This window comes from Hydra vulgaris, chromosome 03 (assembly GCF_038396675.1).
Source record: "Hydra vulgaris chromosome 03, alternate assembly HydraT2T_AEP".
Taxonomy (NCBI): domain Eukaryota; kingdom Metazoa; phylum Cnidaria; class Hydrozoa; order Anthoathecata; family Hydridae; genus Hydra; species Hydra vulgaris.
Genome location: NC_088922.1, coordinates 21,224,622 through 21,251,897, shown reverse-complemented (window position 1 = coordinate 21,251,897; position 27,276 = coordinate 21,224,622). Strand labels below are relative to the sequence as shown.

Below are 27,276 nucleotides of genomic sequence, written 5' to 3'. Positions count from 1 at the left end.
ATCGTCCAAAACAATAATCTATGACCACAAATTTAGCATACAAAATAAGATAACAGCCGAACATACTTATTGTCTACCAACCAAGAGCGAGATTTTGGAATTTTAATAACTAGCGATCTAAAATGGTCAGCTCAATCAAAACATGCAGCAGTTAAAGCTAATGTAGCACTAGCTTCACTCAAGCGGACGTTTAGATACTGGAACCCTTCAGTGTGTAAAGCACTTTATACCACATTTGTGAGACCTCACCTTGAGTATGGAAAGCCTGCATGGGCTCCACTCAACAAAGTCTATGAAAAAGTTATTGAACGAGTACAAAAAAGAGCCACTAAATTATGCCATTCATTAAGGGGAAAAAAATATGAAGATCGACTTGCCCTACTCAATATCCAATCAATCAAAGCACGTAGCACACGGGTAGATACAATTCAGTATTTTAAGGAAAGCACTGGTCTTAATACTACATCCTGGATCCACCCTCCAAAAAAGTCCCAATCCCGCGATTGTCCTGGGCCAGCAGGTGCAGTTAGAAGAAATAAGGAACGACTAACCAAACAACTCCCAAATAACTGTCGTCAAAGAGAGAATACTTTTTCTTAAATAGAGTGGGTAATATTTGGAACACACTTCCGAATGAAGTTAAAAATTCTAAAACTACTAATTCATTTAAAAATAGTTACGATGCCTATAAGAAAACAATATGAAACTTATTTACACTTCAGCTGTCATAGTTGACCATATTCATATTATGTATATACATATATACAGCATATATTATATATATATAATATATATATGATATATGTTATATATATGATATATAATATATATATATAGTAATAATAGTAATAGTAATAGTATATGAGTTGCAAATAGGATACAGATCCTATTAAAGTCATATAATGACTATAGGCAACTATCAATTGAACTGTCAAGCATTTGTTTAAATTCATTAGTCGAGGAACAGTTAACTGTTGCATCATTGAGTGCATTCCAATGCTTAGCAACGATTACTAAAAAAATAATATCGTGGATCGCAATTTCTGTTAAATTCGCGTACAAACTGTTCTCGTTTACCACATCGAGCTGGACGTATAATTGGTTCATTGTGCCAATTAATGATGGTAAGACCTTTTTCAATTTTAAACTTTTGAATTAAGTCACCTCTTATTCTACGATCCTCCAGTTTTTGAATTTGAAATAAGATACATCTATCTGTGTAACAAAGATGTTTGCATATAGTTGGGACTTTTGTGGATCGTCTTTGAATTTTCTCAATAATCTTTATATCTTTCATTAAATAAGGTGACCAAGCACTGATTGCATATTCCAGGTTAGGTCTGACATATGTTTTGTATAACTTAGTCCATAACATTAAATCCCTTGATATAAATGTTTTTTTTAACATATTAAGCATTCTGTTAGCTTTATTACTAGCATGAATAACTTGATTAAAATATTTAGCATTACTTGAAACAAATATACCAAGATCTTTTTCTACATCTGATTTTTCTAAATCGTAATTTAAATAGTTGGTTGTATCTTGAAGTGAATAGTTTGAGCGTGGGTTGTTACTTCCCATATGCATAACTTTACATTTTTCTAGGTTCAGCTTCATCAACCAAACTTTTGTCCATTCAGTGATTTTATTTAAATCAGTTTGAATGTCAGTGGTATCATTAAGAATATTTTTTACTCGTAGCTCATTCATAAGTTTCGAATCATCTGCATATAGTTTACTGACACATTTTAAATTGTCTGGCAAGTCATTGATGTAAATTATAAAAAGTATATATGGTATATATTACATATATATAAATATATATGTAATATATACCATAGAGTACCAAAAATTAACCAGTAGTCTGGTAAAATATACAACTCAAGACCTAGTGGCTAGTCTTTATCAACAAAAACTGCTTTCAGAAGGATTTTAGCTTTGATTCTATCCATTTTTACATCTTTTTGGACCACCATTTGTTTTTGAATACAAAACCATTTTTGTGATCTCGGTCAAAAGTTGACTTATGCCAGCACCAAACGCCTCTATGGTTTGACCATGATTTGAATTTCACCTCCAGCAGGCTCAATATACATTTGCCAATAGTTTTGTTGGTTTTAAAAGTGTAAATTAAAAATAATGCAATGTAGATAAAATAAGGTTTAAAATGACCCTGCTAAAAACTTATTACATTTAGTTTTGACAAGATAAAATCAAAGTGCTATTTCTATTGATTTCATTTTTGTCTGTCATTGGGAAAAAAAAATTGGTTTAGAGTTATTTTCTTTGTATTTTACATCTGATTTTAAACCATTTTGCAAAACATTATTTTAAATAATTTGTTACTTTATGACATAAATTGTTCTTAAATAATAAAACTAAAGTATCAAAACTTATGAAAATAAGTTTAAAAATTGAAGAATCAGAAAAGTAGCTTGCAGAAAACTAGAAAATAGCAGGTTAAAAACTGCAATGCCCTGAAGAGAGAAATGTAGTCAGCCATTCTATTGATCTCTTTGAGTATTTTATTACTCATAATAAAAACCTGCCTGATTTCAGAGAAATGCAACTTGAATTTCATGAAATTCAAGGCGTGTGAAACAGCTCCATATTTGTTAATTTCTTCTAATGATCTGAATATTTTCCACAAGTTTACAATAATCTCTACACTTCTCAAAAGTCTAAACGCAAATAATTTTAAAATTAGAAACCTATATACTTTGTTTTTGCAAAAAGGTATTTTAAAATGAAGCAGGTTTATTTTTACCTTACTATTGTTTAACCTTTTATGGTTTTATGATATAAATAGTTTATTCTCTGACTTAGCAGTTTTATTTATGGCTACGGCTATTTGAAGCTCTCTGACATGATGGCAAAAGGTTAACAAAAGTAATGGTTGGCCAGGAAACTTAGTTAATCTTGTACAAACCCCTTTTAAATAGCCAGAGCTAGTGGGTGTACTGTATGAGATCAAAAGTGAAGTGATGAAGTAGAGGAACTTTATGAGATCAAAATGAGAAGTGGGTGAACTGTATGAGATCAAAAGCGAATTTATAAACCACATTTTTTAAATTTCATAACGAATTTGTGTATTTTTAAAATACCACGAGTTAACAAAAATAATAGTAATAAAAATGCGCACAATCATAATTGATAAAAGACCTTCCATTATTTGTATTGATGTTATTATATAGGTAATGATTTGTAAATTTCAATTTGTGCTGATTGTTTGAAAATGCCCTTAAAAACTCAAAAAATGTAAAAATGTTAAACTTTAAAAGAGTGGCGCGAGTATAAATAGTCATCCAAAATTAAAAATAAAAAAATTTCATTAAGAAAACAATACCTTGGGAATATTTACTTACAATTACTTTACTCTTGTATTAAAACTTGTTCATGAGGGTCAATATGGGATGAGTTAATATATATATATATATATATATATATATATATATATATATACATATATATATATATATATATATATATATATATATATATATATATATATATATATATATATATATATATATTTAATATATATATATATATATGTATATATATATATATATATATATATATATATATATATATATATATATTTAATATATAAATATATATGTATATATATATATACATACACACATACATATTTAATTGTTTTTATAGTGCTTCTTAGACGTCAATTGTAAAATTTTCTCTGATAAAAAAATTGAATGTGGCAAATTAATTTCAAGAGGAAAATTTAATGATGTTTTTGCTGTAAAAATCACTTCAAAAAACTCTGTATTTTGTGCAGCAATGAAAGTTCTTTGTAATTCAGTTATAAAAAACAAATCTCCATTTACTGAAACAGAAACAAGCATTTCATGGAATTATGAAGCAAAAATGAAATCATTGTTTTATCGTGAAATGAACTCGTACATGTCTTATAGGTATAATTTATTCTTTATTTAGTCAATTTTAATGATCACAATAAGTTATATATAAAAAGTATATGAAATATGCTTTTAAAAGTGATATTATTTTGTGATATTAATGATTTTCTAACTATTCTTTGTGATTCTTGTGAGAACTTTATAGTTTTCTTACACAGCTGTTTTTTTTTAATGCTCTTCACCTCCCTTAGAACAAAGGGGGCCACTAAAGTTAAGGAGACTACTTTTTTTTTAATGTGGTTACAACTCTTTTTCTCCAAAACACAAACCTTCAAAAACAAGGTTGTTACTTAAAGAAACAAGTTGACCATGGTACTACCAGGGACATGGTTGGGATTGAACTCAGAACAAAAGGAGGCCTTGACCTCTACTTCTATTGATATATATTTTATATTTATATATATTATATAAATAGATAATATAATACATACAAAGAAGTTATCATAAAACGGAAACAAGGTCGGTATTTTTTTGCTGACCTCAAACACTTTTAGGTCGGCAGTTTAGACGAATTGCCAAATGCTGACCTTTATTCTGGGGGTTGTATATATATATATATATATATATATATATATATATATATATATATATATATATATATATATATATATATATATATATATATATATATATGTATATATATATTATATATATATATATATATATATATATATATATATATATATATATATATATATATATATATATATATATATATATATATATATATATATATATATATGTAAATTATGTTAGTGTATTTTACAAATAGAGTGCTCAATGTTCTTAACGAACAGAGCAATAATAAATTAGTAAAAAACACTTATCTAACTTTTATCTTCGACTTGAAGTTTCACCATTGCTGGATCATCAGGAAGAGTTTAATTTATATATATATATACATATATATATATATATATATATATATATATATATATATATATATATATAAATATATATATATATATATATATAATATATATATATATATATATATATATATATATATATATATATATATATATATATATATATATATATATATATATATATATATATATATATATATATATATATATATAGCGGTGTAGCCTCTGATTTTTTCGTAGTCGCACTGCGGGCAACTGAAATAGTTTTTCTTTCTTGTTTGAGTTGTCTACTATGATAATCAGTAATCCAATGTAAAAGTTTTTTGTTTTTTTTGTCTCGAGTAAAACTATTTTTGAAATTTTTTTGAAATTTTTATTTAAGAATTATAACAAATTATTATAAGTTTGCTATCGAAAAAGCTATAAAAAGCAAAAAAAAAACAACAAACTTACGACTACAAAAGTAATAACACTCTAGTCACTACATTATAAAAGTAATAAAACTATAATAGTGTTATTACTTTTATAAAGCACTTATAACTTTTAAAGTTCATTCTTGGTTCAAACAACATTAGTAACTCCAAACTTTAATCAAAGTAGAAAAGCATCTAGAAAAAATAAAATGAATGTTTAAATATTATTAAAAGTTTCAGGAACTTTTACAAATATACTTGAATAACTTTTTAAAAACATACTAAAAAGTAAAAAGTGTAAAAAGTTTAGCATTATGAAAAACATTACCAATAGTCCAAAAAAAAAAGCACATTATTTAAAGTCCAAAAGCACATTATTTTTAAAATTTACCAATAAAATGTTTTTATTAGTTAATTTTAAAGTAAACGCGCGTTTTTGCGGACTATTAGTAACGTTTTTCATAATGCTGAACTTTTTACACTTTTTACTAAAATTTTATAAAATTGTTTAAGTTCTTTAATAAGTTTTAAATATTATTTGAATATCCACTCTATTTTTCTAGATGCTTTCCTACTTCAATTAAAATTTGGGATTACTTATGTTGATTGAACAAAGAATAATTTATACAAGTTATAAGTGCGTTATAAAAGTAATCACACTATTATAGTGTTATTACTTTTATAATACAGTTAGTTACTAGAGTGTTATTACTTTTGTAGTCATAAGTTTATTGTTTTACTTTTTATAACTTTTTCGCTAACAAATTTTAGTTGATTCGACCCTTAAAAAACAAATTACATGGTTTTGCATAAACTGAAATTTTGAAGACCAGATATTTTTCCAGATTTTGCATCTCGCGATTGCTTAATTTAACCCTTGAACTACTTTAAGTACTTTTTAAAGTTTTCTTTTAAATAATTGCAAGGAGTAAAATTTTTATAGATCAAAATATAGTTTTATTAATAAACACACTTTTATAAGTAACAAACTGTCTGGTCATCCTGCCAGGCTACTGATAAGCTTTTTTTTAAATTTCAGTCGCCCTTGGAGAACACAAGTCATGAGGGTACACCCCTGATATATATATATATATATATATATATATATATATATATATATATATATATATATATATATATATATATATATATGTATATATATATATATATATGTATATATACATATACATATACATAGCAGCTGCAATGGGGAAGTCACTGGGTACTTTGTACCCAGTGACTTCCCCTTGTACCTCAAGCCGTTTATGCATGCGTCATGCAGCGCTTACAACCTTAACCTTGCCGTAGTTCATTCCGCTGAATCTTTCATTGAAGTGAAGAACTATTTTTGTTTGGTTCATTTAGTTTACAATCTTTTTAGTGAAAGCCCTATTCAATGAAAAGTCTTGTCTGAAAAAACTGGTATGTCTCTTCATCAAACCTCGCAAACCCAATCGAGTGTACACATTGATGATATAAAACTTATGAAGATGATGATATAAAGCTTATGAAGACTTTTATCGAGGATCTTGATCTTCAAAGCCCTAATTCATTATTCAAGCACATTTGTTGACCAAGTTATGGTTTTTAATCAGACTTAGTTCAAAAGAGAACAAAAAAGAGATTAAACTTTCACAAAAAATCCAAAAACAAAGCTCATTTCTATAAAAATGAAAAAAAGCAGTTTTAAGTAAACGTATTTAATACCGCTCTTGATACTCTAATTCAACAAAGAGACAAGTTTTAAGTTGCAGAAAAGTTGACAAGCAGGTTTTCGTTTATATGGGTTTTAGCATCTGATAATAGGTTGAGTAAAGAAATTGAATCACATTGACTGGAGAAGAAATGCAAAACTTTGGTGTAAATTTATGTGAACAATGTAAATGAAAAGAAAGTTATTAGAGAAGTTTGTCATCTAAATACTTTGAATCGCGCCAATTTTTTCAGCCCATAAAAATTTCTCACTTCAATGAAGCTATTAAATAAGATCTACCAGATAGGTCTACATTCTCTATTCAAATCATAATGCTATTTGCTATACATTTTTAACACAATTCTGGTTTCCATCACTAAAGAAGAGCGGTCATTTTGTAACCTTTTTCTATTCAAGACAGTGCTAAGACCTACAATGACTCGAGACCGACTTACCAATCTGCTAGTGAGTACAATCTCACAAAATCTCTATGCCACAACAAAGTTTTTGAAAATTTTGCTATGAATAAAGTTTTTCTTAAAAGAATAGTAGCCTCCAAGTGAAAGAGATTCCATAGGCCTTAAGGAGGTGAATTCAGTAAAAAAAGGTTTAATTTTTTAAGCGTTTGATCGGTAATCAAACTTTTTCAGATAAATTAGATATGATGGGGTGCTGGTGAAATTTTGACCCCAAGCGTCATAAAGAGTTGCAGCAGGCGTATATATATATATATATATATATATATATATATATATATATATATATATATATATATATATATATATATATATATATATATAAATATATTTATATATATATATATATATATATATATATATATATATATATATATATATATATATATATATATATATATATATATATATATATATATATATATATATATGTGTATATATATATATAGTCTGGAGTCATAGCATGCCATGACATGAGCAATCAGCTGACAGGTGACAGCACACAGGCAGAATTTCGTTGACAAGTGCCATTTTGCAGCGGACAAAACAAGTGCAACTTTTTTGGTTTGTTTCATTTTCTTAAGTCTGGTCCGTGTCGACGTCACGGAAGTTTTTTAATAATTAAAGGAAATATCCAGAAGTTTCCAGAAGCATGCAGAAGCTTCCAGAAGTTTCCAGAAGAAGCATCTGGAAGCATCCAGTAGCATCCAGAAGTATCCAGAAACATTCAGAAGCATCCAGACGCATCCAGAAGCTTCCAGAAGCATCAAAAAGAAGCATCTAGAATCTTCCAGAACAGGTTCACACAGGTCTATTTTACTATATAAGAGACATGTAATTCAGTCAGTATATGGAAGTCAATCAGTCAGTATTATCAAGACAGTTTATCGAAGTGAGTTTTATTAAAGTGTTTTATCGAAGAACAATTCAAGAAGTGAAATACAACAAGTGTTTCATTACATCAATACAGTCCACATCCAACCAAGACGTTGTGTTCCACAGAGCATTATTGTATCATCACAAGGTAAATGTAACACGGTAAGCCTTGAGAAGCGTGATTATTTATTTTTATTATTTTTATGACTTCAAGTGCAAAAATGGCTCCCGACATTCTTGGATTGGAACTAAGAAAGAAAATTGTTGGCGATTACGTAAGTGGAATGTCACAAAAAAGTATTTGTGATAAATATCGCGTGAAAAAATGGACGGTATTAAGACTATTTTCCAAATACCGTTCTATGGGGAAGATGGCAGCAGATAACAAAGGTGGAAGATCGCGTTCCACCACTTCTAAAGAGGATTCTATGATTGTCAGATCCATCAAGAAGGATCCTTGGATATCATCAGTCGAGATACAAAAGCAATTAGAGCTGCCTGTATCAGACCAAACAATCAGACGACGTGCTGTTGAAGCCGGATTGTTTTCTCGACGCCCTGCAAAGAAACCGCTGATTTCACTAAAAAACCAGAAGAAAAGACTCCTGTTTGCTACATCTCATTAGGCTTCATCTATTAAGCTGGCGCAGATGTATTTTAATACATTGTTTCCAGTTTAGGATGTTGAATGCTGGATCTTCTTGACTCAATGCATGGGTTTTGCTTGTGTCTCTGTTTTTATGACTAGGCAACTCATTTTATTATCTCCTAATGAGGGTACACCTCTTAAACTCAGTTTTATGGTTCTGAGGCCAGCTGGTAGTCAGGTTTCCCGAACTCTGTGGTAGCTTTCAGAGAGGCTAATTCCAGCTGAAAAATATCAAAGTATTAACAGTGCCGACTCAACAGCTGAAAAATATCAAAGTATTAACAGTGCCATGTTGCGCATGGATGGTGTCCCTGTTTGTACTTTTGGTGTGCATTGCGTTGGCCACATTTGGAGCCTTTTGTTACGGCTTAGGGTTTATTAGTAGTAATGAGGCAATTGCTTGGGCTATTAAACAGTGTTCTGAGTACTATCTATGCTTTGAGTCAAGTTCTTCAATCTAATTTCAAAATGAATAAAGTACCAAAATTTATAAAACACAAAAAACCATCATCATCACCAAGTTCTCTAAACCTATCATTCACTAATATTCGTGGTCTTCGAAGTAACTTTTCTTCTGTTGAGTCTTATCTCTTGCAAAGTTCACCAGACCTACTTGCTCTCTGTGAGACTAATTTGAGTTCGGCTGTCTCATCTTGTGATCTTAGTGTTGATGGTTATCTTCCTCTAATTCGTAAAGACTCCAATAGTCACATGCTTGGCCTTGGCATTTACATTTGTAAGAATTCACCCATTTGTTGTGAAACTAGGTTTGAATCCACAGACAATTCTTTTATGTGCTTTTGTTTAGCACCACTTCACTCTATTGCCTTTCTCTTTGTTCTATATCGCTCTCCTTCATCTCAAGACTGCACACTTTTTGACATTATTTCTGATCATATTGACCAAGCCCTCTCTCTTTATCCATCAGCTAATATAGTTGTTGTCGGTGACTTTAATGCTCACCACTCTGAATGGCTTGGCTCTAGTGTCAGTGATTCGGCAGGCATTAAAGCCCACAACTTTTGCCTTTCTCAATCCCTAACTCAAATAGTCAACTTTCCAACTCGCTTTCCAGACAACCCGAATCATTTACCTTCTTTACTCGACTTATGTCTTGTTTCTGATCCTAGTCAGTGCTCAGTTTTTCCACATTTACCCTTTGGTGCTTCTGATCACAGTTTGATCTCTCTAAAACTAATATCTCATTCTTCTTCATCACCTGAATCCCCCGATTATCGTATCTCTCACAACTACAGTAAAGTTGACTGGGATTCTTTCCGTGAGTTTCTTTGTGATGGCCCTTGGGTAGAAATCTTTCGTCTTTCTGTCAACAAATATGCTTCTTACATAACTTCGTGAATTCAGGCTGGCATGGAATCTTTTATTCCCTCTCAACGATTCCAGGTCAAGCCTCACTCTCCTCCATGGTTTTCTTCACACTGTGCTGCTGCGATTGCCAATCGACACCGTTACTTCCATATTTATCAGCAAAACAATTCTCCAGAAAACAGACGTCTGTTTATTACTGCTAGAAACAATTGTAAAAAGGTTTTGTCGAACGCCAAAACCCGCTATTCTCAGTTCTTGAAATCTCGTATCTCATCTCAAAAATTAGGCTCTCGTGACTTCTGGAGAATCTTTAATAATATCAGTAATAAGGGCAAATCTATAATTCCACCTCTTTTGTATGGTTCAGACTTTGTCACCTCACCTAAAGACAAAGCCGAATTGTTTGCTAAAAACTTTTCATCAATATCATCTCTTGATTCCACTAGTTGCGTTCTACCTGATATTGCCAACAAACAGGTTGATCCATTGCTTGACATTCATATCACTCCAGCATCTGTATCTAAAGTGATTTTCTGCCTAGACTCTTCTACAGCTTGTGGCCCGGACAACATACCTGTTATAGTCTTGCAGAAGTGTTCTCCGGAGCTGTCATCTATACTCTCAAAACTCTTCAACAAGTGCTTATCAGAGTCTTGCTTTCCAGCCTGCTGGAAAGTGGCATCTGTTATCCCTATTTTCAAAAATTCTGGAGAGCGATCCGATTCGTCTAACTACCGTCCCATAAGTCTTCTTCCTATCATAAGCAAGGTTTTTGAATCTTTAATTAACAAATACTTAATTTCTCATCTTGAATCTAATAACTTTCTGACCATCAATATGGATTTCGATCTTCTCGTTCTACAGCTGATTTGCTAACAGTAATAACTGACAGGTTTTATCGTGCATTAGATTAAGGTTAAGGCCATCGCTCTTGATATTTCAAAAGCTTTTGATAAAGTTTGGCATGCTGGTCTTCTCCATAAGCTTTCTTCTTATGGTATATCCGGCAACATCTTTAAGATCATTGAATCCTTCCTTTCCAATTGTAGTATAAAAGTTGTCCTCGATGGACAACACTCTTCTTATTCTGTAACTTCAGGGGTTCCTCAAGGTTCTATCCTCGGCCCTATACTCTTTTTAATTTACATTAATGATCTTCCAGATATTCTCACATCTAAGGTGGCATTGTTTGCTGATGATACTACCATTTATTTTTGTCGTGATAAGAAACCATCACCCTCTGATTGCTTGGAGGGGGCATTTGAGCTTGAAAAGGATCTCACTTCTGCTACAGCATGGGGCTCACAGTGGCTGGTCAACTTTAATTCAGATAAAACTCAATTTTTTTCAGCCAATCGTTATCGCAATAATTTAGATCTTTCTATATTTATGAACGGTGATGTACTCGATGAGTCACCTACTCTTCATCTTCTAGGATTAACTCTTACTTCCAATCTTTCTTGGAAACCATATATCAAATCAGTTGCAAAATTAGCATCTGCTAAGGTTGCATCTCTTTATCGAGCTCGTCACTTCGGATTCTATTCTCTATCTCTATAAATCTCAAATCCGGCCTTGTATGGAATACTGTTGCCATATCTGGGGTGGATCTTCTAATGATGCCCTTTCTCTTTTAGACAAGGTGCAAAAATGCATTGTAAACATAGTTGGACCTGCTCTTGCAGCCAACCTCCAACCATTATCAGCTAGCTTTTCTTGTGCCATCTACTATAATTCATTCTATTGTTACTCGTCATTCAATCAAGTGTCATCCTTTTTCTGTGACTGTTCCTAAGTGCTCCAAAAATGCTTATTTGTCTAGTTTTTTTCCTCAAACATCAGCTCTTTGGAATTTGCTTCCTTCATCTTGCTTTCCTGATTCATATAATTTGCAATCTTTTAAGTTGTCTGTCAATCGTTATCTTGCTCTACAATTTTCATCTTTTCTCATTCAGTAACTTCCAACTTTAATTAGTGGCTGCTTGCAGCCTTGTTGGAAGCAAAGACGTTTAAAAAAAAAAAAAATATCATATTCACTGGAATGTGCAGAAATGGCGAACTGTCCTGTTCAGTGATGAATAGAAGTTCAACATCATTGGGAGCGATGGCATTTGCTGTGTACGCCGACCGTCCAGGAAACACCTCGATTTACGTTACTGCCATAAAACCGTGAAGCATGGTGGAGGCAATGTAATGGTCTGGGAGTGTTTTTCTGCAGATGGTGTAGGTCCAATACATCGAAATGATGGAATAATGGACCGTTTCATGTATAAAAATATCCTGAAAGATGTTATGTTACCTCATGCTGAATAGAATATGCCAATAAAATGGGTTTTTCAGCAAGACAATGATCCAAAACACACTGCAAAAGCAGTCAAGCAGTGGTTTCAAGACAACCACCTATCGGTGATGGATTGGCCGCCTCAATCTTCGGATCTCAACCCTATCGAGAACCTGTGGGAGATCATCAACCGCAGAATTAATCGTGAAGGTGTTCGTAATAAGGATCAACTGTTTGAACGAATCCAAAAGGCCTGAGCAGCAATTCCACAAAGTTTCATTGATCACCTGATCGAATCTATGCCTCGAAGATGCAAGGCTGTGATCGACAACAAAGGATTTGCCACGAAATATTGATAGCCAAATACAGCTTGGTCAACATTTTGTCGAGTTGCACTTGTTTTGTCCAGAAGGAAATCAACTTTTTTTAATACTTTTGATTAGTTTATTAATTTTCGTGTACAAATAATGAACTTTGTGATGAATAAAACTTAAAGAACTTTGTCTCTAAACAGTTACATAGTTATTTCTCTAAATTGAAAAAATGCAGCACTTTTATATCCATCCAGTCGGAATCACGTGACTATATTGCGACACCAAAACTAACCATATTGAATTGGGGGAAAACAAACTATTCTTTTATACGCGAAGTACTTTTTAAAAAGCACTATGTCCTACAATTACTTTGAAACTTTATCAAAAGAAGCAGCAGAAAGATATCAGCGAAAAATAAATATTTTAGGTGATTTTACTTTATTTTTACATCTCTCTGTTTAATTAAAATAATGCATTAATTGCTGTTTAAATATAATTTTGGTTATTTTAGGATTAAGTAAATGTCCATACAAGTTTACAGCAGATTCTTGGAGTGAAGATCCAAGTCAGTGACCTTCTTTGAGCTATCACAAACTTTATAACTACCTGATTAAAACTCCAGGCAAGGGATTCTTATCTAATTTATATTTTAAAATTTTTATTATTTCAGTATTTCAGTAATGTTAGTAACATTAATTGCTAACATTTCAAAAACTGTTTGTTTTCTTTGCTTTGTAAAATACATTATGGATGTATTTACATGGATATATATTATAATATGCTTTATATTATATATTATGGGAAAAAAATAATGTACATACAAAATGCATATACATTTTTTTCAATGTTATTGTTTTTTAGGTATCTATTCTCCAGAAGCAATGGAAAACTATAAGGCATTAGAGGCTTGGAAATTCTTTCAAGATGGCTGGATCCAAACTATTGTTCATTTGAAAGTATCTCAGGATATTACTATCTTGAAATGTGAGGTTCGACCTTCATATAGGACCACATCTCCTAACCATAAACCTTGGGTTGCTCTTGACTCTCTTGGTAATGTTTTAACTGCTCACTGTGACTGTATGGCTGGGTATGTCTCTTGGTGTGTCTCTTTTATATAAAATTAGTAAAAATGAAATTCAAAAATTCAATTATGGTTTTATAGTTTTTATCTATTTTTTTAGTCTTGGCGAAACATGCTCACATGTTGCTGCAATGCTATATAAAATTGAAGCCGCTGTTCGTATTGGAATGACATCGAGCACACCAACTGACTTGCCTTGTCAATGGAATCAAAATTTTACAAAAAATATTGTTGGCTCCCCAGTTTCTCAAATCAACTTATACACTGATGCTGCAAAAGAAAAGCTTTCTAAAAAGAGAATGCGAAAAATGCCTATTTCTCCAACACCTCAAGAAAAAAATGATTTTTTATCAGAAAGACAACCAGTGCAGCTCAAAACTGCTGCTCTTCATTTGTTTAAAGATTTTGAGAAAGAATTTATTCAAATGGAATCTGTTTTCATACCAAAATTACCAACATCTTTAAGACAATTTTTTAATGAAAATTATAAATCATTTGATAATGAGCAACTGATATCTTATTTTGATGAGAAAAAAAAACAAATAAGTTTGACTTCTGACGTTATAGTTTATGTTGAAGAAGCAACACGAAATCAAGTGCTATGTGATTCTTGGTTTAGAGTAAGAGTTGGTCGAATAACTGGCTCCACTTTGCATCAAGTTTTTCATGCTAGAATTGAAATGCCACCTGTTTTTTAATTTTAAAGATTTGTGCAGAGAAAAATATACAGATTAAAAATCCTGCAATAAATTGGGGAAGAGTAAATGAAATAAATGCATTGACTTTATATAAACAGATTCATTCTGACTCAAATGCAATAAGTAGTTCAAAACCACTGTCAGATATTTTTATTCATCAAAATTTGAGAGTTGAAAGAATAGGACTTTGTATTGACTTTGAAAAACCATGGTATGCAGCATCTCCTGATGGTGCTGTTTATTGTACTTGTTGTGGACATGGAGTTTTAGAAATTAAATGTCCTTTTAGTTTAAAAGACAAGTCATTAAAAGAGGTCATAGTTAAAGATGCTTTTTGTGTTGGTGTAATCATGAATGGAAACTACTTTTTAAAAAAAGAATGCCAATATTTTTTCCAGGTTCAACTTGAAATGAGAGTTACTGGAGTCAGTTACTGTGACTTCATGGTGTGGACACCCAGTGAATTTGTTGTATTGCGCATTGAGCCTGACACCTCTTTCATTGAGAATGTATTAATTAAGTGTGATATTTTTTGGAATACTTTTATTTTGAGAGAGTTAGTAACAAGAGAAATAGAATCAGAAAGAAAATTACTCCCCTCTACATCAAATAATCTTATAAATAAAGATATACTTTTTTGTATTTGTAAATCTAAAAGTTTTCAAAGTGATGATACAATGGTTGGTTGTGATTCATGCGATAACTGGTTTCATCTTAAATGTTTATCTTTGAAATCACCACCTAAATCTACTGTATGGTATTGCAGTGACTGCAAATACAAAAAAAAGATCCTAAACACAAAAAAAGTAATTTATGTATTTTTAATTTTTAAATAGAATTATTAGTTTTTTAAACTATATATTACATTATGGAATTTTTTTTTAGCCTTTTATACAATAATGGTGTACAGTTGAGAAATCAAAAAATTATTGGCTTGGTCACTTAAAAGAATATGTATCATCTTCGTGAGTTAAAAAAACGGCTATTTTCATAGCCACATTTTATTAATAGCATATTAAGGCATACGCTTTAAACTGATGCAGTCATAAATAAAATACTAATAGACAGTTAAGTTGTTTTGCCTTTGATATAAAAAACCCTTGTCTGTCAAAAAGAGGATATTCTTTGATGAAGGCATTGACTATAAAAGTCAAAACAACCTTGGATTAAGCTAGGTTGTAGGGTACACGTCCGATACTTATTGGTGCTTATTAAAAGGGTAATTAAGATTTTTCCTCAAGATCTAACAAACAAGAGCGGGAGGGTGGTTTTTAAAATGAACTCTCAATTCCTTGTTTTATGGTTTTGATTTTTTAAACAGTACACTAAAAGGTTTTTTTTTTTTTTATCAGTGTCTTGATAATTTTTTTTACTTTTAAGGCCTGATTACACTAAGAGTTAAAAAATCGTAACCCCTCTCTCTCTTTTTTTTTTTTTTTTAATCATTTTTTGAAAATAATAATAAACGGGGAAGAAAATAAAATAAATAAGAGGGTATGGAGTAGAGAGCTGCATGGGGTTGGGTTTCACGGGGATGGGTTCAGTTTCTGCGGGATTCCCATGGGGATGGATTGTGAAATTGCGGGAACCCCGCGGGTATGGAATGGATTTTTCAAAATATTAGTTAAAATGAAGGATCAAATTTTTATTTATTTTCACAAAAAATTTGTTTGTCTAATCTCATTATAACATAACAGTAAAAGTAATTCAAATTGTTAAGTGCTTTTTTATCATAGTGATTGATTGATCTTCAGCCATATTGAGTATTTCAGCCATGTTGATATATTGTTAAATAAATTGATTGGATATTGTTATTAATTATTATATATATTATCAAGGTGGTACTAGCCCAAGAAATTTCAAAAGTGTATAGTTTTACTATGTTTATAAGTTGTTTAGTGACAGAAAATCTTGAAAATCTGTTTCATTTTATTTCTTTTCTGTGTATTTTTAAATAAAATAAATTCTTTTGACTATATTTTGAGAAATTTTTTTATAAGCTATTAAACTCTATTAATTAAACTCTTAACTATATTTTAATAAATTTTTTATGCTATTTCATGGGAAGGGCCGATAAATGTTTGCGGGGATGGGTGGGGATGGAAGAAAATGCTTGCGGGGATGGGTGGGGATGGAAAGAGATGCTTGCAGGGATGGCTTTGATTTCTGCGGGGATGGGTGGGGATGGAACAAAGTCCTGTCCCCATGCAGCTCTCTAGTATGGAGGGCTTAATGCACTTTCAAAGAGTAGTGAGGTCGTAAAACTGTTATGAAGGTTGTGAAGAAAACCAACCAAGCAGAACGCTTGAGTTAAATGAAGCATATAACGTTGGCATAAACGCCAAGAAATAATGTTTACAAAACAAACTTGTTTACGAACTGGGATGCGTATAGCGTCCAACAAATATATAAAAGGGATGTAGATAGATAGTTATAGAGTAGAGAGTCAGTAGTTGTTAGGAAGGAAATAGAGATTGAGATAGAAATAGATGGAAGTTATATAGTGGTGTTTGAGGAACAATCATATTGTATTATTATTGTTATTATATGTAAATGTTGTATTAATATTATATTCTCACCCGATATCAAGTTCGTAGTTATCGTTTATATATATATGTTATATATTAAATATAAGTTACCGAGTAACACCTTTGGAGTTTACCGCGTAACAAAGCGAACTGAATATTTTAATCTAACTTTATATATAACTAAAAGGTAGCTTCAGTTTGGTACAGAAGATTTTCTAGAAATTTTACCCAATTTTTCTGATTTTTTAACGGAAATCTGAATTCCCATACTTTTCTCTAAACCAACAGACATCCTGCATTTTTTCCTTTAAAAGTGTACGTTTTTGACACGGTAGAGAATTATTCTCAATTAAAAACCTCACATTTTTAAAATTATAACCTACTTACAATAGTTCCTAGTAATCTTTAAAAGAAAACCAAAGAAAATTACCTGCAGTGCTGGAACTACCTAGGGGCCACTCATAAAATGTGTAAGCATGTATGGGGATAGGGGTTACCCAAGAGCGTACAGGTGTGTACAGCAAACGGTGGTGTTCAAGATGGCAAGTATGTACGCGGTTTGACTATCACTTATGAATGTTTTCTTAACCTGTTTTTTTCCTAACAAAAAGCAAAATAATTTTCATTCCATCTGTTAAGAACTGCTTGTATATATGCTTATATATATATGTATATATATATATATATATATATATATATATATATATATATATATATATATATATATATATATTTTACTAGCATATAAGAAAAAACTATAGAATATATATATTTTTTGTTACTAATAATAATCCATTAAACTTGTAAAAAATTATCTATGCCAAGTAATACTTTAAATAAGATTTGTGGCTATGAAAATAGCCGTTTAAAAAATAACTAAGATAAAAAGTGAGTTTTGTCGTAAACGATACTTTCCCCAAGGTTTGTCAGAGCAGCGCATACGGTTACTATTTTGTCACAATTAGAAAGAGTAAGTGACGTAGCTTCGTCAGAAATGTTTTTAATTGTTCGCAGTGGCAAAGTACCTTGAAGAATTGTGTAGCGATTTTTTAATAGTCCAATAACTCTTTCAATATGTATCCTAACCGATGATATATTATGAGATTTTTCTACATCTGAAGCAGAAAGTTGAGCTTTACCTTTCGTAAAAGCTGGGTTTATCAATAAAGAGCAGCTTCCAGCAGCAAAATCATCTTGCAATGTAAAACCTCTATCTGCTAAAATTTGATCACCTGGCATATGGTACTTGCTAGATGCAAATTCTGATTCATGTAAAATTTGATTATCTGAAGCTCTACCTCCGTAGCACTTTGAAATAAAATTGATGGCTCCAAGAGGTGTACATGATATAAGACATTTTATTGTACAATGTTTTTTATACTGGCTGAAAAACTGTGCTCTTGCCATAAGGGATGATGGCGATTCCACAAAAACCTCAAAACAATCAATAATCGACGTTAATCTTGGAAATTTGTTCTTGAAAACTGGAGGAATTGTGTTATAAATATGATCCCTATCTTGCATTTTTATTAAATACTTTAATTTAACATACATTATATCAATCCATTTCCAAAAATTATCTAATGCAGTAGTTTTTTTAAAACCAAACATAAACGATAACATATCAATGTTAATGTTGTGTCTCAACTTTACTAAGCAAAATACTATTTGATCTGCTGAATCCAATATTTTAAGCAAATTTTCATCAGTTCCTTTGCACAGGAAACACAGCAGCTTTTCTAATACTGGTAGACTAAGACCTGTAACCATAGTGCATTTATCAGGTTGTGATCGAATTTTATTTATTCCCAGATTGCAATTATTAAATTTTAGGGACATAAACTTTGACATGAATAAATCCCTTTCTAGGCGAAGATTATTTATTTCACTGTAGAGTTGTTGTCTCTCAGATCTAGTTACAGAGCTTACGCCATCAATATCTGCATACAAATTGAAAAGACTCTCAGAGGAATTTTTCCTCAACTGACAATCGGTGTCAATAAGAACACTTGTTTCTAAAAAATAGAAGAAAAAAGTATTAGTATTTACTTTTTTCAAATATTTTATATAAAAGACTAAGATATAATTGAAGCTAAGATAAATACTTTTTCCGTAACTCTCATTGGAATCTTCAGTACTTAAAGGAATAGGAAATTCTGAAAAAAAAAAAACATTGTATTTATAAGGAATTTCTAAAAAAAGTAAAAAAAATATATGAATTGGTCATTTGAGAAACACTTCATATCCAAAATAAAAAAACTTTTCAGAAATCAAAAAAAACCCAGCTGATCCATAATCTAATATTTTTTGAATTTTTTTATATGTTTCTTACAGGGGTGACTAAGTGGAGATGATTTGTTTTATGCATATTGGATGTGTCTAGCCTTCACAAACAATTTAATGTTGAAATTAATTTTGGCCAAAAATTGACATGAGGTGTTTCTCAAAAGATTCATATATATTTAAAAAGAAAGAAAATCAATACCTTGTCTAAAAATATCATTAGAGCATTGTTCTAAATTACTCTTATTAAGAGTAGAAAACCAAAATTCTAAAAAGAAAAATCAAACTTTTTTAAATATGTAAGTACATGTATATAGATTTGAATATAATAACCAATCCCTGTTTAAAACCTTTGCTAAAACAATGTTCAAAAATATTTTATTTGCATTTAGGGTGATAAGTTCTGAAAAATATTAACACAAAATGTTTATAAATGAGTTTTACAATTGTGCAAAATAAAATACATAAAAAATTATTTGAAAAAAAATTTTTTAACTTAAGATTGAAATTTTCCACTTAAGATTAAGAACCTTTAGATTTAAAAAAAAAATTCATTATTCATTGGAAAATAAATTCTTGAGAATAATTTTTTATTAATTTATAATAAACATTACCAATGCAAAATACAAAAATTAGCTAATTTTTAATTTTATAATAATTGTATGCTCTACTCATATCTATTATAAAACTATTGGTAAAGCATTGTTTTATAGTAACTCTTTAAGGTATAGAAACACTAAAACCTGGGAAAGAAAAATCAAAATTTTAAGGAAAATAAAAGAATATATACATCTGAATACAATAATCAATACCTTCTGTAAGACTTTTGCTAGAGCATTATTTTAAAAGATCTTCGTTACATGTAGAACTACTTAAACTTTTGCTGGAACTTTGTTCTAATTGTTCCTTATTTGATGTAGAAGGACAAAATTCTATATAAAAAAAATATTGTTTTTAAAAAAAACATTATTATTTACCGTGTTTTTTTTTAAACATAAGACATGAAGTTAAAACTAAAATCAAAACATTGTTTCTTTAAAATTAAAAACAATACCTTGTTTTTCAAAACTCTTGCTAGAACATTGTTCTAAAAAACTTTCTGTGTATGCAGAATCACTGATTTCTGAAAAATTGAATAAAATATTTTCAGAGTATTTTTTATTCATTTACATTACAGGTACAACACATTGTCATTCATTTAAAATATCAATAAAATTAACTAATTTACTTCATTACTAAATATTAATGACCTTTACTACATAAGTTCTTTTTTTCAATTACAAAATCAACTTCTTCTATGTTAGATTCATCAAAAAGTTTTAGTTTCTTACGTGCAGGAACAACCAAATCTGTTTAAAAAAAAACTATCAATAACAAAACTAAAACATAGCATTTCAAAATAACAAATGAGAGTATTACTAAAAATGATTTGATATATAAAAATAATTTTTACTTTGTCTATTTGTTCTTCTATTGACTCTATTAATTCTACTAATGTTAATTTTTCTTTGAGGGGAACTTAGTTTTTCAGTATCAAAGATTGAAGGAATTGAGTCTGGATGTTTTTCAAAAAGTTCTCTTTTACCTAAACAATTGTAAATATTGTGGTATAAAAAGTACTGATATTTGTATAAGTATTTATCAAAATTTATTTAAGATGCAAAGTAAAAGTAACCCACCAGTAATAAAATGTGCCGAACAAACATAAACATTAGAAGACTTAGGAGACCACTGCTTCCTACATGCATTATTATCTGCAGCACGATTTATCGCATTTAGCCACTTTCTTCTAAGTACTTCATCTTGAGGAAGACTATAAAACTTAAGTTCATGATTTTTTTTAATATTGTTAGTGCAACCAACAATACAACAACTTTTTGGCATTTTTAAAAAAAAGTACTCAACAAACCGCTATGGATTTTTTAGTTTGTTTTCCCCCAAATAAAGGTGGTTAATTAAAAAAAAAAACACTTTTTAAACGGTGTGACGTCACACCGACTAGATGAATAAAGAAACTAAATTAGCATTATTTGGTTGTACTCGTTTTGTCCGATACTGTATAGATATATATATATATATATATATATATATATATATATATATATACATATATATATATATATATATATATATATATATATATATATATATATATATATATATATCTATTTATATATTTATATCTAATATATATATATATATATATATATATATGTATATATATATATATATATATATATATATATATATATATATATATATATATATATATATATATATATATATATATATATATATATACCAGGTCTAGAAGTATGAAATGAGCGTTTTTTTTTTCACAATAAAACACTCTTTTCTAATGGAAAAGTAAAAAATATTTTATTCAAAGTATTTGCCATTGCTTTCTACATATTTTGACCACCTTTCTGGCAATTTGTGGATACCACGCCAATAAAACTGATCGTTTTTTGAGGCAAACTATTCGGAGATCCATTTTTCGACTTCTGAACGCAACCAACAACAAATGGTAGTCGGAAGAAGCCAAGTCTGGTGAATACGGTGGGTGATGTAACTCTTCCCAGCCAAGTGATATTATTGTTTCTTTGACCGCTTTTGCTGTATGACTCGGAGCATTATCATGCAACAAAATTACCTTTTCGTGTCTTCTGGCCCATTCTGGTCATTTTTCGATCAATGCATGGTTCAAATTGATCATTTGTTGTCGGTAGCATTGCGTATCAACAGTTTTGCCAGGATTTAGAAGTTCATGATACACCACTCCCTTCTGGTCCCACCAAACACAGAGCATTGTCTTTTTTCCGAACCAATCAGGCTTTGCAGTCGATGTTGATGCTTCTTCTGGATTTACCCATGATCTTTAGCGTTTGGGATTCTGAAAAAAAAATCCATTTTTCATCACCAGTCACAATTCGATGCAATACTAACTTCCTTTTGTGTTGTAACAGCAACATTTCACATGTGGTTTTTCGCTTTTCCATCTGCCTGTTGTTCAATTCATGTGGCACCCATTTCCCGCACTTTTGGATCTTTCCCATACCTTTTAAATGGTCAGAAATTGCTGGTTGTGAAACATTTAACATTTCTGCCATTTGTTTTTGACTTAAAGTGTCATCTTTATCCAGTATTGCTTGCAATTCTGCTCCTTCAAACTTTTTTGGTGGTATTCCACATTCTTCATTTCGCACATCAAAATCATTATCTCTAAATCATTGAAACCATTTTTTGCATGTTGCTTCCAATAGACCATGATCACCATAAGCTTCGACAAGCATTCGATGCAATTCTGCAGCACTTTTCTTCAAATGAAAACAAAAAATTAGTGCTTTCCGCAAATCATCATTCTGGTACCAAATTTGACATTTTTAACACGATTAAAAAAGATGATGTTGTTTATACAATGACTTGATGTTTACTAAATATATTTGACAGATGTCATAGCAACAAAGTTAAAAAAAAATTAAGGCTCGTTCACAACAAATGTTCTCTATTGATACATTTATAACTCGACACTCACTTCATGCTTATAGAACCTTACAAAGTAATGAATGGTACAAAGTAAAAAGGCCATATTTGTTTTCTTTCTTACCTAAAACGTGCTAACAAATTAGTTAATAATTTTAGCACATAGTAAAAAGACTGTATGCTTAAGTATGATAATTAAATAAGAAAATTTAAAAATCATTAAAACCTCAGGAAAGCTCTTTTTCGAAGTCAATTGATGATGTTAAAAGTTTCTAACATGTACTAAGCTGACTAGTTGGCTAAATACGTTTTTTGTTTTTTATGAATATCTTAGAATGGAAATTTTGGAGTTACTGTCTATTTTATAAGTAGGGCAGTGTTGCTACATTGACTATCTTATAGTCTGCTTCTACAAAGAAGTGCTGCTATATTGACCATCTTAAAGCCTGCTGCTACAAAGGAGTGTTGCTACATCGATTATCTTATAGCCTGCTGCTACAAAAAGAGCTACTACATTGATTGGGGGTTTGTTTTCCAAGAAAGTCTATCAAATAATAATGAATAAAAAATTCTCATAATTTTTCTGGTCTTTTAAATAATTTTTTTTTTAAAAAAACATTTACATTTCAAACGTAACATTTTATTGGAAAACTTGAAAAACAAATATATATATATTTGTATATATATATATATATATATATATATATATATATATATATATATATATATATATATATATATATATATATATATATATATATATATATATATATATATATATATATATATATATATATATATATATATATATATATATATATATATATATATATATATATATACCGGTAAAACCACAGATGTCACATTTTTCTCATTTTAAGAAAAATGAAATTTAGTGTTTAGTGACATTAGATATCTGTTTATTGATAATATATTTAATTAAAAGTATATTTTTATGACATTTTAGTCCTAACACAATATATAAATGCAGTTTTTGTGCTAAATACAAGAATTATTTATTCACTGTATTCTTTTGAAAACAAGACACTCATTTTGGGCATTTGTGATTTTTCCATTGTAAATTCATCAACTCATAAACCACATTACCTTTTAGAGCACTTATTTTTTTAAAAGTAGGTAATAACATATTGTAATATACAACCACAACGTACTATGTGTGTGATGGGATAATGAAGCCATCCCCCCCCCCCCTCCCTCTTTTCAAACAAATAATTATATGAAAGTTTTTTTTTAATATTCTATAAAATACCATTGCAACCTTATCTCTTCCCCAACCTCATCTATTTACCATAGATGATTCCATGATGTCTGTGTTCCATCACTCTATATCAAGTTTGTATAAACCATACAAAAACTAATTGTGAACACTTCGACCTTTGATCTAAACATATGGGATGTAACACACATAAAATTAAATATTTCCAATTTTCCATATAATTAAATTTTAACTAGCCTTTAATATTTCAATTTCTCTAAGTGAACATAAATGAACAAACAACCAAGAAATTTGGCTTTGAAACTCTGCAAATTTCAAAAGTTTTTCGTGTGTCATGTTTATATATAATATTGAAATGTTATAGCTTTTTGTGAGATCGTCTTGTGTTTCTGACAGAAACTTTTGATTTGCAATGGCCATGTTTCTGTCACACTATAGGTGTCATGTCTATACAGAATGTAACTGAGTTCTAGTGAAATAGTAATGGTGTCAAGTTTTTCAGTTTTATGAATTAGATAATAAAATCAATCCAGAACTTTTTATTTTATATTTTACCTAGCACATAAATTGCAAATCAGTTTGATATCTTTTACATTTGATTTAAAATCATGCTGTGTAGAACATACATCATCAGACCGTCTGTTCCCAACAGTCAAAATCAGTTTATTGAACCGATTTTTTACTTTGTAAGGACACAAAAGGTACACTTTATGAATAAAAACAAAAGTTGAAATAATTCAAGAGAAAATTTTTGTCATTATAAAAAAAAAATTTTATTATTTATATATATATATATATATATAGAACCCTTAGATGTTGTCCGAAAGTTTTTTCCATATTTTGTTGACAAAAAGTAAAAATTAAAATGCAAGACCGGAATTTTTTTTTTTTAATAATGATAGACTGCCTGCCCCAACCAAACCCTCAGTCGATGTAGCAGCACTCCCTTGCGGGTCAGGTTATTTGTCAGTCGATGTAGCAGCACTCCCTTGCGAGTCAGGCTATTTGTCAGTCGATGTAGCAGCACTCCCTTGCGAGTCAGGCTATTTGTCAGTCGATGTAGCAGCACTCCCTTGCGAGTCAGGCTATAAGATAGTCGATGTAGCAACACTCCGCGCATGATTTACAGTAAAAAAAATAAAAATAAAAACATTTTATTAAAAAAAATAAAAATAAAAACATTGTTTATATTGTTAAAAACATTCAGAATGTTTTAAAAGCATTCAGAATGTTTTTAAAAACATTCTGGTCAATTAAATTTGCGTTTTTGTGGTTTTTTTAAAAAATGATTAATTTGTAATTAAATTAATAGTTTTGACTTTCGTCCAACACGAAAATGTTGGACGAAAGTCAAAAGTAATTAAAAGTGACGTATGTGTTGGCGTAAGAATCACTTTTTTCCTTCCGCTCTTCCCAAAGCCAACAAACTATAGATCTATATATATATATATATATATATATATATATATATATATATATATATATATATATATATATATATATATATATATATATATATATATATATATACATATATATATATATATATATATATATACATATATATATATATATATATATATATATATATATATATATATATATATATATATATATATATATATATATATATATATATGTATATATATGTATATATATATAATATATAATATATATAGTTGTTTTTTAATTGTTTTTCTGTGAACGTAATGTTGTTTACTTCATCCGACGTAATTTTCTTAAGGATAAAAGTAAGTCATGTGACTTACGCTTTTATTATTATTGGTTTAGTTATAAATAACTTGGACAATTGTGTTTTTTATGCGGTAAACATTGGACAACAGTAGTTGTTTCAAAATTGCCCCTTTTTTTAAATGAACATAGAACCTTAAAACATAGTTTTTTTGTTATGAATTTTCAAACTAAAATAGCTTAGTACTAAAATATCATAAATATATATAAAACTTGAAATTTTCAAAAAGTGGACATCTGTGGTTTTACCTGTGTGGTCTTCATATATATATATATATAGTTCTATAGTTTGTTGCAATTGGGAAACACGGAAGGAAAAAAATGATTCTTACGCCAACACATACGTCACTTTTAATTACTTTTGACTTTCGTCCAACCATTTGCATGTTGGACAAAAGTCAAAACCATTAATTTAATTACAAATTAATCATTTTTTAAAAAAACCACAAAAACGCAAATTTAATTGACCAGAATGTTTTTAAAAACATTCTGAATGTTTTTAAAACATTCTGAATGTTTTTAAAACATTCTGAATGTTTTTAAAACATTCTGAATGTTTTTAAAACATTCTGAATGTTTTTAAAACATTCTGAATGTTTTTAACAATATAAACAATGTTTTTATTTTTATTTTTTTTACTGTAAATCATGCGCGGAGTGTTGCTACATCAACTATCTTATAGCCTGACTCGCAAGGGAGTGCTGCTACATCGACTGAGGGTTTGGTTGGGGCAGGCAGTCTATCAATTAGTTAAATAAAAAAATTCCGGTCTTGCATTTTAATTTTTACTTTTTGTCAACAAAATATGGAAAAAACTTTCGAACAACATATAAGAGTTCTATATATATATATATATATATATATATATATATATATATATATATATATATATATATATATATATATATATATATATATATATATATATATATATATATATATATATATATATATATATATACACACACAGATTTTAAATTTATATATATAAACAAGTTATGATTTTAAAAAGGATATATATATAAATTATGATTTTGAAAAGGAGATATATATATATATATATATATATGCACATACATATAAATTTAAAACCATTCCATCTGGGTTAGGGTTACTTATTTATATATATTTATATAAATTTAAAATCTAAAAGTATTTTTTATAGACATTTTCGTGAGGAACTTAGTGTTGTCTTATCAATAGAGTATCATCATGTTGCTAATTTCAAAGGATTGTCATTAAAACCATTGGCTATGTTGTTTGATCTGGCTCCAAAAGGTTCACTTAATAATTATTTAGATAGATATAGACAAAGGAAAATTGAATTACCAGTGTATGCAGTTAAAGAAACCCTTTGTCAGGTTTTTATATA

General features: G+C 29.5%; 5 protein-coding genes and 1 long non-coding RNA gene across 8 annotated transcripts in view; 3 read left to right on the top strand and 3 right to left on the bottom strand.

Moving 5' to 3' along the window:
• LOC101236587 (leucine-rich repeat serine/threonine-protein kinase 1) overlaps nucleotides 1–27,276 on the top strand; it is a 216,950-nt gene that overhangs the window by 152,312 nt on the left and 37,362 nt on the right. For both annotated transcript variants that reach the window (XM_065792620.1, XM_065792621.1), the window contains 2 exons: nucleotides 3,671–3,936; nucleotides 27,070–27,265. In XM_065792620.1, the coding sequence (XP_065648692.1) occupies nucleotides 3,671–3,936; nucleotides 27,070–27,265 (462 nt within the window). The remainder of the gene's footprint in view (nucleotides 1–3,670; nucleotides 3,937–27,069; nucleotides 27,266–27,276) is intronic.
• Nucleotides 11,163–15,194, top strand: LOC136078017 (uncharacterized). 2 transcript variants are annotated; one of them, XM_065792622.1, is made up of 4 exons: nucleotides 11,163–13,266; nucleotides 13,351–13,461; nucleotides 13,701–13,929; nucleotides 14,024–15,194. In XM_065792622.1, exons 3-4 carry the CDS (start codon nucleotides 13,721–13,723, stop codon nucleotides 14,619–14,621), a joined length of 807 nt encoding a protein of 268 aa, XP_065648694.1. In that variant the 5' UTR covers nucleotides 11,163–13,266; nucleotides 13,351–13,461; nucleotides 13,701–13,720; the 3' UTR covers nucleotides 14,622–15,194. The 2 variants fall into 2 exon arrangements, with proteins under 2 accessions (XP_065648694.1, XP_065648695.1); XM_065792623.1 differs by lacking the exons at nucleotides 11,163–13,266; nucleotides 13,351–13,461 and having other exon boundaries at nucleotides 13,699–13,929.
• On the top strand, nucleotides 14,606–15,634 carry LOC136078019 (uncharacterized). Its single transcript, XM_065792624.1, has 2 exons — nucleotides 14,606–15,427; nucleotides 15,507–15,634. The coding sequence occupies exons 1-2, from the start codon at nucleotides 14,972–14,974 to the stop codon at nucleotides 15,519–15,521; spliced, it is 471 nt and encodes a 156-aa protein (XP_065648696.1). The 5' UTR covers nucleotides 14,606–14,971; the 3' UTR covers nucleotides 15,522–15,634.
• Nucleotides 18,026–20,107, bottom strand: LOC136077829 (uncharacterized). Its single transcript, XM_065791982.1, has 4 exons — nucleotides 20,104–20,107; nucleotides 19,635–19,700; nucleotides 19,255–19,305; nucleotides 18,026–19,164 (listed from the first exon to the last, which is right to left on the bottom strand). Exons 1-4 carry the CDS (start codon nucleotides 20,105–20,107, stop codon nucleotides 18,026–18,028), a joined length of 1,260 nt encoding a protein of 419 aa, XP_065648054.1.
• On the bottom strand, nucleotides 20,281–20,659 carry LOC136077679 (uncharacterized). Its single transcript, XR_010637180.1, has 2 exons — nucleotides 20,487–20,659; nucleotides 20,281–20,364 (listed from the first exon to the last, which is right to left on the bottom strand). It is a non-coding gene; the product is annotated as an uncharacterized LOC136077679 (long non-coding RNA).
• Nucleotides 20,675–21,372, bottom strand: LOC136077828 (THAP domain-containing protein 11-like). The gene is made up of 3 exons (XM_065791981.1): nucleotides 21,112–21,372; nucleotides 20,886–21,017; nucleotides 20,675–20,781 (listed from the first exon to the last, which is right to left on the bottom strand). The coding sequence occupies exons 1-3, from the start codon at nucleotides 21,314–21,316 to the stop codon at nucleotides 20,675–20,677; spliced, it is 444 nt and encodes a 147-aa protein (XP_065648053.1). The 5' UTR covers nucleotides 21,317–21,372.